The sequence below is a fragment of the Pelodiscus sinensis genome, chromosome 6, assembly GCF_052426305.1.
Source record: "Pelodiscus sinensis isolate ZL-2025 chromosome 6, ASM5242630v1, whole genome shotgun sequence".
NCBI lineage: Eukaryota > Metazoa > Chordata > Testudines > Trionychidae > Pelodiscus > Pelodiscus sinensis.
The window spans coordinates 90,363,175-90,378,126 of NC_143057.1; the positions used below are offsets into that span (position 1 = coordinate 90,363,175).

Consider the following 14,952-nt stretch of genomic DNA (forward strand, 5'->3'; position numbering starts at 1 on the left):
CTCCCTGTGGTCATTCTGCAGTGTAAAAAGAAAGATATACCACAACAACCACTTCCCCCACATCCACAAGGCTTGTTACCCTGTCAAAGAAAGCAGTCAAATTGGTTGGCACAATGTGCTCTTGACAAACCTATGCTATTACTGAATACCTTTTTAGCTACTAGATGTTTGTTAATTTATTGCTTAATTATTTCCTCCATTATCTCTCCAGACATGAGACAAAGGAACAGGTATGCAGATTCAAACTACAGTAGGACTCCAAATCAACCCCATGGTTCAAATTAAATAGCACTGAAATCTAGCTAACTGTTCTCGGGAGATTGTGACCCAAATGGCAAAAATCTGAGACTGGCTATTCAGAAGATTTCTACCGTATCTTACCCAGTCTCTCAAAAAAGTTCTTTATGGACTGTTTCTTCTGTACTTAAGAGTGGAAAAGAGATCACTATTTGCTATAGATCCACCTAGGCCACAAAAGCAAGTTCACACCCTAAACAAACACTAGATTTAAAGTCATCTTGATTCAGGATTAATGATGTTAAGTAATGGTTAATTTCGTAGTTAAGTAGTAGTCGATGGAATTTCCATCAACTAGTCGATAGGCATTTCTGCATTCCTCTTTTGAAATGTACAAGAGCTCCTGGCTCAGGCTCTTGCACATTTCAAAGGAGGAATGCAGAACTCTGCATACAGCCTGGGGGCTAGTGGGAGGTCCTGCTGACTCCAGGCTGCATGCAGTATGCCAGCTTTGAAATGTACACAAGTCCCCAGCAGTGGCTCTTGTACATTTCAAAGTGGCAGTGCAGCACGGAGCCCAGAGTTAGCAGAGGACTCAGAGTCCCCCACTGACCCCAGGCTCCATGCTGTGCTGCCGCTTTCAAATGCCACGTGGAGTTGGGGTCAGCTGGCAACTACTCAGCGGAACCCAGGATCAGCTGGGGAGTCGCCAGCTAATCCTGGCTTCCACGGAAATGCACACTGGAGCCTGGAATCAGCTGGAAGTCCCCAGCTTACCCCAGGCTCCACGTGCAGCAGTACTGCACAACTGATCCCGGGCTCAGCTGTGTGGCGCTGTCACTTTGACATACCCCCTCTTCCCACCCTCCCTTTGATGCCTCTATATGAGAGAGGCCGGGGGGGGAGGGGGAAGGAAGAGGGGAAAGCTGACTAGTCAACTAGTCCTTAACATCTCTATCTAGTATACTGATATTCATTCATTTTTTTCATTTTAATGTTTGCACTCTTTTTTAATAGAAAGAGAATGGAGAATATTTTATTGCAAGCTACATTTTTAATTTGAAATTAGTACCACAATGAGTTTGTCTACTGAATCTCCAAGAATCATTATTTAATACTTACAATATACTATGGTGAAAACATTTGTATTAGCGTCTGTTCTAAAACCATACAGCTTAAAAATCTATTTGAATGAAAATCTTCAAAATGGATGATTTTACAGGCGTTCCTTTTGAATTACTTGGTTTACACGTCCGCATTTGATACTGTTATTCACATATCTATCCAATTAGTATTTTCAATGAAATGCCTGTAGTTGTTTGTAATTGTGTGCCTCTAAACCATAATTTCACCACTTCTCAGGGAACAAATGGATGACTTACATCTGGGAATAAAATGCACAAAGGGGCGTTGGTATGCTGTTTCAAAACATGCAATTACTGGTAGTTACATTCTAATCAGCATAATTAGTTTTGAAACAGCTCTCGCAATAACTGTCAACGTTTATGTCAATTTAGCAGCAGTTGATGGCACATTTAACAAAGACTTGCTTATTCATTTTCATTATTCTATGCAAAAGAACAAGTAGTAAAGCCTCTTCACTAGTATATAGCATTTCTCACTTAGCCTAGCAGTAGGGATTTCCTTTCCTTTCAGCAATCGGTCTTTCAGAAGCCACTGGTGTAAAGAGTTATCACCTTCTAGCTTTAGTCAGTACATTCTTACAGATTAATTTGCAGTGGTTATGAGAAATTGCAAGAAGAGGAAGGTAAATTACAGTGTAGATATTAGTAGATTTAATATCTACCAGTTTGGGAGATTTTGAAAAGTAACCCTGGTCCATTTAAAAAAAGTGAAGGAGGTAGGAGGGAGACTAATTCTCCTGTGCTCCCCAGTGAAACAAACCTGTTCATATCATGACTCAACACTACTGCCAGCTCTCTTATGGGAAAAAGTACTTGCTATTGATAATGGACTATTTTAGCTGTTTTAAGCTTAATAAAGCTAAAGAAGGCACTATTCACAATTGCTCATAAGGCTTCAAAAATGTTCTCAGTAAAAACACCAAATGTCATTTATGCGCTACACCAATGCAAAAAGTTCATGGCCAGATAAATTACTTATTCTTTATACATCCTTGGAAAAGTAGGAAAAACAAATCAATATTCTTCCCTGGCTTTAATTACAGTGCTCATTTTACATGGTCTTGTAAACAGTCCAAAAAGACTCAGGGAAAACAAATGTAAGTTCTGCACTGCTCACAAAACAGAAGCCTTTCTGGAATTTGAGAAAATCAACTTACATAAAAACAGATGATTCCTAACTGGAATGTTTATTCTAAAATGGTTTATTATGTTGAAAGGAGTAAACTTCTTGAAGGATACTGCATAAGAGTACCAAATAAGATCCATGGTCCAAAGAAGCTTTAAGGATCTAGGCCAATGAACACAACTCATGTCATGGTAGATAGCAGTAATATTGGTACATCAAGGGTTGGAAGAATACTGAACTCCTCCTACGTAAGGAGAGCCTAGATCCAAGGTTATCTAAAGACAAAATGATTCAATTTAGCAGCAGTTGATGGCACATTTAACAAAGACTTGCTTATTCATTTTCATTATTCTATACAAAAGAACAAGTATGATTTAAAGACAAAATGTGTTCTATCTTGCTTTTTGGGGGAAGGACGGGTGGGAGAAGAATTTGAGGTGAAAGATAAAGGGAACTCATGAAGAGACTGGGGGATTCAAACACACATTTACACTGATATTCATGAAAGGGTAGGAAACAAGATCCTTGCTACTTTAAGGAGGAAAAAATTATAAGCCGGTTCCTATTCTTCCCACACTTGAGCTGAGACCATGCCAATAAAAGAAGTTCATGCACAAGAATATTTAAAATATTTGATTTCTGAGTTAAGTAAGTAGGTTTCAGTTTATGTTTTCCTGAGAAAGACAAGGCTAGTAAGGTTTTTGTATTAGTAACGTTAATGTACTATGAACAAGTTCAATACATTGAAGTTAGCATATAAATGTGTGATGTAGGATAAATCTTGTCACATATATATTTCAGGAATTAGGAGCTTAAATCAAAAGGTGACTGTTTATTTGGACAATTTGAAGCAAACAGCTATTGCTTATATAACACTTCCCTGGGTCACCTGTGTGCCTGGGAGCCTGATGATTTTGATATTAAGGGAGATCGTAAGTATCCCACAGGTGGGAATCTTCTATCCATCCTTCTTCTGTGGTCCCTTTACTTCTAAAGGAATTTAAAATTGTAAGTGCCTCCACCTGGCTGGCCCCTGTACCCACTCAATGGCCTGCATTGGGAACCTTCAGGAATAAACCTATTCTAATCCGAATAGTCTGCAACATATAGGTCTAACTCAAACTTAGTAATGTACATGCAATATACCTAGAGCTAACACGCTTTACGTAAGGAAACAGAGTATAAAAAGACTAAGATTAAATGTAACTACTAATTTAAATCCATAAAGGGCAGATGAATAAAGTAAATATAGTATTCAGTAAAAAATGAAACTTATCTAACTGCACTTACACAGCTACAATATACCCCACTCAGAAATGTATACTCCTCTGGATTTCAGCATTCTAGACACCTGTTTGCATGGGTTCACTTGACCTGCAGCTGTGGACAGTACACACAGTCCTGTGCTTTGGTCTAGCCAAGGCGAAAGCTCCTCTGAAGACTGAGTTGGCCTCACCAAACGCCCACTGGTCTAGGTCCTGGTTCGATGGGAAGATTACTCTGCCTTCTCGGACTCAGTCTGCTATACCCCATCCCTTGCAAGTGCTTTCCAAAACAAGGGTACTAGTTTCTCACACTTCCTTCACTGTGGGCCCATCTCCATCAGATCTAGCCACAGCAAAGTCTCTCTTCTGGCTCCAGAGAGGGCACCATTAAAGCTCCCTGTTCAATCAAAGCCCCAACAGGCTCTTAGCAGCAGTTCCTGTTATGGACAGAGCTCCACACTAGCAATCTCACTCCTTGCCCATAATGAAGCCCACCACCTGGTGTCTCTGAACTCCCTGAAAGGGAGCAGTGTCTCTCTCTCTCTCTCTCTCTCCAAGTCATCAAGGGAGTTGTAGTTTCTAAAGCTAAATAACAGCACACACAATCTTCCCAACTCGAACATCCCCAGTAATGTTCAGAGGCTGCTCAGTAAAGGGAGTCTATACTTAAAATTCTGCATCTTAATGTGTAAAAAGAGTTAAGAGAAACCAGCAAGTTCTCAAAATAAGCCAATGAGGATGGGGGGGGGGGGAGAGAAACGGGAGAGACAAAACAAACAGCTGTGCTATTTGTGGGTGCTGTGCACTAGAATTCCTTAGATAGACCTCAGTCTCAGTTTTCCTTTTCTAAATACTTAATATTTCTAGATCCAAAGTCAGAGCGCTTCCAGACTATCACTTTTCCCTTCACACTTCAAAAGTGCCCTCCTAAGCACCAAAGAGCCTGCCACTCCTGGCTGCCCTCCTACTCTCCTCTCAGGAGACAGCTGAGAAACAACAGAGTCACCCTGAGATTCATCACACTGCTGCCTGCGGAGCTACTGCTGCTCAGCAAGTTCCATACACTACCTATGTCCTATGAAAAGGAAGCCTCCTTTTATTCATGCCAGGTGTATGGCTGTATGTAGCCAGACAGCCACACCCCATCTCATCCATCTTATTTGCCTCTCTGAAGCATACAGGACAGAGAAGGAGCATAGTCTATGCTGGCTCATCTGATCCTGAGAAGCTGAAACATAGATATGAGGAGAGATCAGGATATGCGAGACTGCCACCGGCTGGCACCTATGTTGATTCGAACACACACACAGTCTCTGGAAGAGGAATTTCCCACTGAGAAAAGAATCCCCAGTAATTCCAATTTAGTTATCTCTCTTAAAAGTGTAAATTAAGTTAACAACTCCCTTGTAAGAACTGGTCTCACAAAAGACAGACCAGCCCCATTTGGCATGATAGATAAGAAAGAGAAATACGTGACCCCATAAGTATAAAAGATGGGCCCAGCACACACTCACTTTGAGTGTCATTCTACCCTCTACCTGCTGGTCAGGTTAGGTGTTTGACCTCCCGAGGTTCTATGGGGACGTCCACCTCGTATTTTCGTCTTTCTTAGGAATTGAGGGACCGGCCCTGGCCTGACATGCTGGAGTCGAGAGGCACAGAAGGGGATAAAAATTGTACCTGGATGTGGTCCTCTGTCTTAAGTGTACAGGCAGTCCCCGGGTTACGTACAAGATAGGGACTGTAGGTTTGTTCTTAAGTTGAATCTGTATGTAAGTCGGAACTGGCGTCCAGATTCAGCCGCTGCTGAAACTGATCAGTTTCAACAGCGGCTGAATCTGGACGCCAGTTCTGACTTACATACAGATTCAACTTAAGAACCCCAGGCATCCCCAAGTCAGCTGCTGCTGAAACTGATCAGCGGCTGATTCCAGGAAGCCCGGGGCAGGGGCTTCCTGTAGTCAGCCACTGGTCATTTTCAGCAGCTGCTGACTAGGGGACACCTGGGGCAGAGCAGCTGGGGTGCTGCTGGGTTGGTCCAGTGGCACCCAGAGCGGCGCTACGGGACCAACCGGCAGCGCCCCAGCTGCTGTACCACAGGCGTCCGGAGCAAAGCTGCAGAGCACGGGGGCAGCGGGACAGCCCAGACGCACCGTGGCTATCCTGCTGCCCTCCGGCTCCGTGGCTTTGCTCTGCTTTGCTCCCCGTCCCCCTGGTCTGCAGACCAGGGGGACGGGGAGCAAAGCGGCGGAACACGCGGGCAGCGGGACAGCCCAGACGCGCCGTGGCTATCCTGCTGCCCTCGGGCTCCGCGGCTTTGCTCTGCTTTGCTCCCCGTCCCCCAGGTCTGCAGACCAGGGGGAGGGGGAGCAGAGTAGAGCAGAGCGGCGGAACGCGCGGCCAGCTGACAGCCCAGACGCGTTTGCAGACCAGGGGGAGGGGAAGCAGAGCGGAGCAGAGCAGAGCGGCAGAACGCGCGGCCAGCTGACAGCCCAGACGCATCTGGGCTGTCAGCTGGCCGCGTGCTCCGCTCTGCTCCCCCCCCCCCCCATGGTTTGCAGACCAGGGGAGGGGAAGCAGAGCAGAGCAGAGCAGAGCGGCAGAACGCGCGGCCAGCTGACAGCCCAGACGCATCTGGGCTGTCAGCTGGCCGCGTGCCCCGCTCTGCTCCCCCCCCCTGCAGATCAGGGGGAGGGGGAGCAGAGCGGAGCACAGCAGAGCGGCGGAACGCGCGGCCAGCTGACAGCCCAGACGCGTCTGGGCTGTCAGCTGGCCGCGTGCTCCGCTCTGCTCCCCCTCCCCCTGGTCTGTAGACCAGGGGGAGCAGAGCAGAGCGGAGCGGAGCGGAGCGGAGCGGAGCGGAGCAGAGCAGAGCAGAGCAGAGCAGAGCAGAGCGGCAGAACGCGCGGCCAGCTGACACGTCTGGGCTGTCAGCTGGCTGCGCGTTCCGCCGCTCTGCTCTGCTCTGCTCCCCCTCCCCCTGGTCTGCAGGGGGGGGGGGAGCAGAGCGGAGCGCGCGGCCAGCTGACAGCCCAGACGCGTCTGGGCTGTCAGCTGGCCGCGCGTTCCGCCGTCGCTTTGCTTCCTCTCCCTGGTCTGCTCGAGACCAGGGAGAGGAAGTGCCCCGTTCGTAACTGCGGATCCGACGTAAGTCGGATCTGCGTAACTCGGGGACTGCCTGTACACATAGGAAGAGTAAGCTGTTACTTGGTACCATTATTTCTATTTTTCTATCTTTATCTTCTTTGTAACCATTTTTAAGATCTATATTTTGCTAGTAGTTAAGAAATAGAGCAATAGCCATTGTAACCATATGATTTATAAGCTTCTTTAATAAACCTGTAACTGTTTAAGTTTTAACCTGCCTCCTTCAGTTGCTGTAACAGAACCAAGCACGATTAAAAAGAACTTCAGCAGGTCTTAAGGGACAGATATAGGGAGCCCTGACCGTCGGCTGACACTGTATGCACATCATTTTTATTATAAAGGCAGTCCCCAACTTACGCGGATCCGACTTATGTCGGATCCGCACTTACGAACGGGGCTTTTCTCGCCCCGGAGCTCACGTGTCCTCCGGGGCGAGAAAAGCTTCTCCCGGTCTCCATGGTCTGCTGGGGGGGGTCCAGCAAAGCTGCTGGACCCCCCAGCAGACCAGGGACACCCGAGCAAAGCCGCCGGCTGGGCGGCTTTGCTCCCAGGCAAACGAGCAAAGCTGCCCAGGCGGCGGCTTTGCTCTGGTGTCCCTGGTCTGCTGGGGGGGTCCAGAGGCTTTGCTGGACCCCCCCAGCAGACCAGGGGGACAGGAGCAAAACCGCGGAGCACGCCCGCAGGGGGACAACCCAAGCGCGCCCGGGCTGTCCCGCTGCGGGCGTGCTCCGAGGCTTTGCTCCCCATCTCCCTGGTTTGGCCAGCAGACCAGGGAGATGGGGAGCAAAGCCTCGGAGCACGCCAGCAGAGGGACAGCCGCGGCGCGCCTGGACTGTCCTGCTGCCCGCGTGCTCTGTGGCTTTGCTCCGCATCTCCCAGGTCAGCAGACCAGGGAGACGGAGCAAAGCCGTGGAGAACTAGGGCGGTCCTGCCACCCCCGTCTCCCTGGTCTGCTGGGGGTGGGGGGTGCAGCTAGTGCCCCCCGCCAGCAGACCAGGCTTTTCTTGCCTACCCCTGGGGTAGAGCAGCTGGGGGCTGCCGGGTTGGTCCTGCAGTGCCGCTGGACCAACCCGGCAGCACCCCAGCTGCTCTGCCCCAGGCGTCCCCAAGTCAGCCACTGCTAAAACTGACCAGCAGCTGACTACAGGAAGCCCGAGGCAGAGTTGCTCTGCCCCAGGCTTCCTGGAATCAGCCGCTGATCATGGGGACGCATGTGTTTCTTAAGTTGAATCTGTATGTAAGTCAGAACTGGCGTCCAGATTCAGCCGCAGTTGAAACTGATCAGTTTCAGCAGCGGCTGACGCCAGTTCCGACTTACATACAGATTCAACTTAAGAACAAACCTACAGTCCCTATCTTGTACGTAACCCGGGGACTGCCTGTATTGTCAAAATGTTCAAGGTAATGTTCAGGGGTAAACTGTGGCTATTTCAAGACACATCTCAGGTGATAAGCTGTTTTCTCAATTCAGAGTCTGACTAGCAGCATCTTCAAACTCATTATATTAACTGTTCTTATAAAATTCACTTGTTTCTCCAAGAGCTACATCTGCCCAACAAAGGCTTTTTGTGTGTTTCTTATAGTCATAAAATTATATTCACACTGAAGCTTCATATTACTTCAGGCAGGATAATTTGCCCTTGCAAAGCGATGGTAATACTTTCATGCTAATTACAAAACGGTAATCAACTTGATTTCAAACATAAAAGTATGTCACTACCACCTTCTTTCAGGAGTCTTAGGGCAAGCTCTCTCTGTTGGACTCCTCAGGCAGCTTTGTTGATATCAGTCTGCTTATAGTTCTCTTTGGTAGGGTCCTGCCACAGTTTCTGGCTGTAGCCCCTTTAGCATAGCTCTTGGATGCAGACACATTGTGTGGTACCCCTTCTAGAAGTGGCCCAAATGCCCTTGGCTCCAAAACAAATACTGACCCCCAACAATCCAGTGACTAACATGTAGCCTCCACCCTTGTAGGTATTCTGATTTATAGTTTAACCTGTCACCGACACAGGATAGTTGAAGTAACTGGACAATGTTTTTGCAAAAGGGATTTCTGAAAATAATTACTCTTTAGACCAGTGGTTACCAACCAGTAGATCGGGATCTACCAGTAGAACTTGAAGCCTCTGACAGGTGATCCTGACTGGTTTGGCTTATCAGCTGCCTCCCCGCCCAGAGCCTCAGAGCTGCCCCCTGGGAGCCTCCTGCTTGTTGTACAGAGTGGGGTACATATGCAAGGGGGCCTTGATGTCACTCTGTCCCCCTCTCCTGTATCTCATCTTCACAGAGTGAGAAAAGTGGGGCCTCAGCGAAGGGGTGGGGCAGGGTATTTGAGTTTGAGGTAGATCCTGGACTGACAAATTCAAAGAGCGATCTTGTGCTTAAAAAGGTTGGAGACCACTGCTTTAGACTATATGAGATATGCAAAGAAAAAAAATATATCTTCACGTAATTCCCTGCTTCACTACTCTTGATCATTCTCGCTCCAGAGCTGGGGGAAAGCAGGGAGACAGTCATGGCGCTCAGCCTCAGAATCCTACCAGGAAGGCTCTTGTCAGTTTCATTTTGCATCTGCAGGAATACCAATGTTTTTCAGCAACATGGCATTTTCCTGCAGTATTTGAGAAACTACTCAAATTATTCCAATGAAAGATTCCTCTAAACTCTATTATTAAAATCAAATAGAATTCTTAGGTTGTACATTAGGTCCCACCCCCCTCCCCGCCCGCAAATTGTCACACTGGTCTTTGTGATCACTGACAAAGCTGGTTTAGAGAAGTTCTGAGTCTGCAGCCACATTACATTAGCCTTGCTATATAGCAGTTCTTAATACCTAGTAAATAAATACATTAGGAAACTATGTCTAAATTTAAAATAATCCCTGCCCTCAGTGCAATCTGTTTGGATATGCAATACATAAGACATCCTGTTTATGCAGAAGAAGGAGAGATGGTAACCAAGGTTATCGTCAGGCACAAATTTAAAAAATGGGGGTGGCAGACAGGAAGGAAGAAAGTCTGTGGCTATAAGAAAAACAAAGTTCAGTAAAAGCTAACTGGTGATAAAGTCAATGGCTATACAGATTCCAAAGGAAGCGTGACTGAACTTCCCGTAAGTTGTATTTCTTTAGAATTCTGCTTCCTGATCATTTAAAACACAGCAATGTGTTAACAGAAATTACTTCCATCCTGTGACTGCACTGGTTCAAATACTGGATTAAAAGCAAAACTCTGCTAACACAATCATAAGTCAAACTGTGACATTTGAAAGAGTGAAAAAAAATGCAAAAAACAGAACTTCAAACAATGTTTTATTCATATGCACAAGCATAACAGTTAACATTGCTTTTGGATCCATAATTTCTGCATATTACTTAATTATATTATATATTATTTTAACAGTTCAGCTTTAAATACCACATTAAAACACTCTCACTCAATTCCTGGGTGTTTAAGAATAAGAAATAAGAAAAAAATCTGAAAGTAGCTTAAAAGCTGCTCATCTGCACCAAATTTGGTTGCAGAGCTTAGAATATCTGATAGATGCTGCATACAAGAACATCACTATTTCCCAGTATACATCCTTGAACTGAAGAGCATGCACTAATTAGCCGTGCACACTGACTGAACATTTTCCACCATGGGGAATTGCTATGCAGCTTACAAATGTACTCTGCATACTGGATTTTTCTTTCCCTTATGTCAGAAACTGTTAGAGACCTTTACTCATGAATGAAAATGTGGTCAAAGAAAACTGATTTGCATTTTTAACTAGCCTGGACATTAAGCAGTATCTACTATATAATACTCTAAGTAATACATTATATGGGGCAGCTAGTTGTGAAAGTAAGCCATGGATTCATTATCTTCACCCACTTAAGGAAGAGAGGGTCACTGCACAGTTCCTGCCCAAAGACATTAAACATATGCCTGTTTTTAGAGACACAGAACAAGTGCTCTATGATTCTAGTTTCGTACACTTGAGTGTCATCATGTAACACCGACAGGTGGAACCAAACCTGAAACCTCTGGAGCTTAGTACAGGAATCTCAACAGCTTTAGCTAAAAGCCAGCTGGCTGTCAACTAAGGCTGTAGAGCCAAATCATTCTTCCTCTCTGTAAGTAGTCCAAGTACCACTATATGTGACAGTGAAATACACCAAGTAGGTACGTGGGTTACAAGTGGAATGAATGTGTCTTTTTAGCAATGTGACAGGGAGAGGCAAATTTCTTTAAAATGAAGTTCAATTGCTTAAGGAATAAACACTGCTCAACAAACGCTCATGTGCAGGGTTGCCAAATTCCACTGGTTTCCATCCATGTTATTTTTTTCATACTGCTATTACTAAAGTGACAAGAACGTAAAAGGGTATGAGAAGTGAAGTGTGTGTTGGCTGCACACAACACTGACTCTGAGAGCCATGCACTCCCTCTGCATTCAAAGCACTGCTGCGATACCATTGGAACATCCTGCAAATTCTAGGTATGCAAGTGCAGTTAGAAAAACTACTCTAACCCAGGAGACAATCTTGCCGCCCACTGAGATGAAGGAGGATCACACTCACTACGCTAAATTGGCCATCACTGCTCTACTTTGCTAAAGTAATAATTTACAAAATGAGTAATTTAAAATCATAACAAAGTTCCAGTTTAAAGCCTTCACTCCATATTATACAGAGTTCTTTCTTCACCTTCATCTACTCCAAACTCTAGCTTCCTCTCAGATGGTTACTTCAACTTTTTATATTAAAAGATAAAGTCTAATAAGTCACATGTGCTTCAAAGACTATGGGGTAATTAATCTGCAGCTCTCTGAGGTTTCCAATGCTTTAAAAAAATATATGGGGGGCAGTAAGATTATCCTGCCACTTGAATACAAGGGCTCCCTATGATCTATTGCCTTTTTACCATGCAACTACCATCAGCCCTATATCACTCCTCAACAGAATTGAGCAAATAATGGATTTTTCTCACTTTGGGAGTTCAACCAAAAAAAAAAAAATCATGAAAGAAATCAGTTTAATTTGAACCAAAACAAAAAACAATTTTCAAAATTTTCCATGACACCAAAAAAGAAAAACCCTCAAAAATTAACTGAAGTTGATTAAATGATTCAAGTTAACTTTAAACAAAGTTTATGGTTTTCAGTGTTTTTTGAATAACTGAAACAGAATTTTTCTGAATTTTTTTGAGCTTTCCATATCGATTCAACCAAATGAATTTATGTTTAATTGGCCAAATGTAAAACTGAAATTAATGATTCCAACTCTAAAAATATTCAAAAAAAACTAACTATAAAAACAACAAGGAATCCTGTGTTACCTTCAAGGACTAACAGATTTATTTGGGCATAAGGTTTTGTGGGTCCCATGAAAGCTTATGCCCAAATAAATCTGTTAGGCTTTAAGGTGCCTTAGGAGTCCTCATTTTTGTAGGTTCACACTCGCATGGTTAGTCATGTAAAACTAACTGTCCAATTCAACAGTTTGGTCCCAAAACTGCCCTTTTGTTTGGGAAAAAAAAAATGTTGTACCACTCTAATACAGCAAAAAAATATTAACTGCATCAAGCAGTACTACCAGGTCATTGAGTAGTCATCTATAAGCTCCAGTTTTATTAGTCTTTTTACAGCTGTCTGTAATCAACACAGTTCCTGTCCACAACATGAAAAATCATCCTACTGGATTACTTGGTGCTGAAGCAGCAAGCTGATGAGATTTTTTGTGAGCCAGATTTAAGAAAGGTTTTAAGGAGACTGTTTCTTCACTTTTTTCATCTTCTGAAATCGCTCTATAGAGGAGTTCTCACTAAGAGATATGGTCTAGCAATATGAGAAATTATGATACTTCAGTCTTTTACCCTCATTGCAATCCCCTCTTCTTTCCAATAAGAAATACGGGTTACTGGTTCTGAGACACATGGGTATTAAAATAACATCCAACAAGGCAGTAGAAATTTTCTAATTCACAATCTGAGGTTTGACTGAGAAGCAACACAACAGTAAAATAACTGTAGAACAATGGGAGAGAAGGGGAAAATATCATTAAAAGCCTGCCACTATGCCCATCTCACCAATGGTGCTTGAAGAGAATATTATTTATTCTTTTAGAAGGCATGACTCTAGACATCCCTACAGAAATGGGGGTTCCACCATGCTAGACATTGTGAAAACACAGCAGTGAGTTTATACATATGGTACCATTTTGGCTTCCTTTCGTATAACGATCCTTGTTAATGTCCTAATCTGAATCTGGTAGGTTAATATAAAGAAATAGCAACAGTTTTACAAATATCAAGATAGCGTAGTTATTGATATATGCTAACTTTTCAACACAGACTACATTAACATCATTGGTTCCTTAATTACTGCATACCATTTTTAATAATATTTTGCTTTTGATTTTTAAAATTCTGGGAAAGCAGTTCTGTCTGGTAGTTAGAACACAGAAGAAACTCAGAAAATTTTTGTTCTAAGCTCAATTTTGCCAATGACTTTCTGGGTGGCTTTATGCAAGAATAAGACAGAGAGTGCATTTCCTGCTCTGTAATCTGAAGGTAGTATTTCCCCACTTCATAAGGGTGAGGTTTAATTCCCTACCATTGGTAAAGAGTCTGGAGATCTATGTATGAAAGATGCCAAGTAACAACATCTTTGTACTTTTATTGCCACTTTTAGTATCACTACGGTTATGCTAGAGAACGAGCTTTGGTTTCTGATGTGTATTTTCTTTTGTTGATTCTCTGCACAAGGAAGAATTTTTAGTGGAATATACGGATGGGCTGATAACATTATTTTGTTAGATTTAACTGAGTCTCAGAACTACCATTTAAGAAAATTCCTAGATGTTTATCTACCATTTTGAATCATCTTGAGTGCTCTCTCTTGCAAAACTATACACTTCTCATGGAATTAGCTCTAAACAGGATAAATTCTGCTGACATTTTTGATGGAACCTGGTTCATAATTAAGTGTTTGAAAATCATATCTTGTGCATGGGAAGGATGCAATTTTATTTTAATTTTCTATTTTTGAACACTTCCGAAAATGCAATCTATACCAGCATAAAGCAGCATATTGCGAAATGATGCCCAGTGCAAACAAGCAAGGATGAAGCAGTCGGGAAAAGCCAGATTTAATATCGAGTGCTTCAGACCTTCCATTCAGTCCCCCGAATTTACTTAAAATCATGATCAATGAATTGCATGTTCAGTTCATATTTCATATACTGCAGAAGAGAGTGTCCTGAGTACAGAATCCTGTGGAAAGCATAAACTGTAACACTGATAGCACATGGTGGCATCAGAAAGGCAAGGCAATTCTAGCGACTTCTTTGAAGATTGACCATTTAAACACAAATAGCTATATTAATGCACCCCTTCAGCTGAGACTGAGAGAACATTCAAAGGCCATTCAAAATTACATTTCCCATCAAAAACATAAGTCAGCCACCCTGCACATATGGTGTAGAATTATGTATAGTAACACACAATTACTATCGTGCACTAATTCACAGTTATGTGAAATGCATGAGTTATTGGAGACAAACTGGCTTGTTGACATTTATGCACATAAAATCTCAACCATTATATTTCATACATCTTTGTCATACAAAATACACTTCTATTTTGAAAATGTGACTCACCAAACTAGCAGTAAGGGAAGGAGCAGATTGTCCAAGCGCTTGGCTACGCATGCGAACAAGATTTGAGGTTTCTGCAGGTTGCCATGACTGCTGTGTAATGGTATTGGGAAGCAGATACCTGCCTGTCAAAGTAAAAAAGATATGTTAAAGTACTAGATGTGACAGCAGAAGAAACCTAACTGACATAGTTTACTATAAAAGGTAAAGCTCTTACCTAGAGCTTTTGGTTTCTCGGTCATTCAAAATGTTAGGTTCTTTCACTGATGAGGCAGGATTCCATCTAAGTGGAGATCTTTTACCACTTACTGATATTCATCTGAGAAACTCACTCTTTTTCCTTATTGTATATTCTCTGCACTAAATGCATTCTCTACAAATGCAATAACTGAT

The 14,952-nt window shown here is 43.5% G+C and overlaps 1 protein-coding gene across 2 annotated transcripts in view; it reads right to left on the reverse strand.

The window, feature by feature from the left end:
* Positions 1-14,952, reverse strand: part of MAST4 (microtubule associated serine/threonine kinase family member 4) — a 443,204-nt gene that overhangs the window by 324,436 nt on the left and 103,816 nt on the right. For both annotated transcript variants that reach the window (XM_075932355.2, XM_075932356.2), the window contains exon 3: positions 14,563-14,684. In XM_075932355.2, the coding sequence (XP_075788470.2) occupies positions 14,563-14,684 (122 nt within the window). The remainder of the gene's footprint in view (positions 1-14,562; positions 14,685-14,952) is intronic.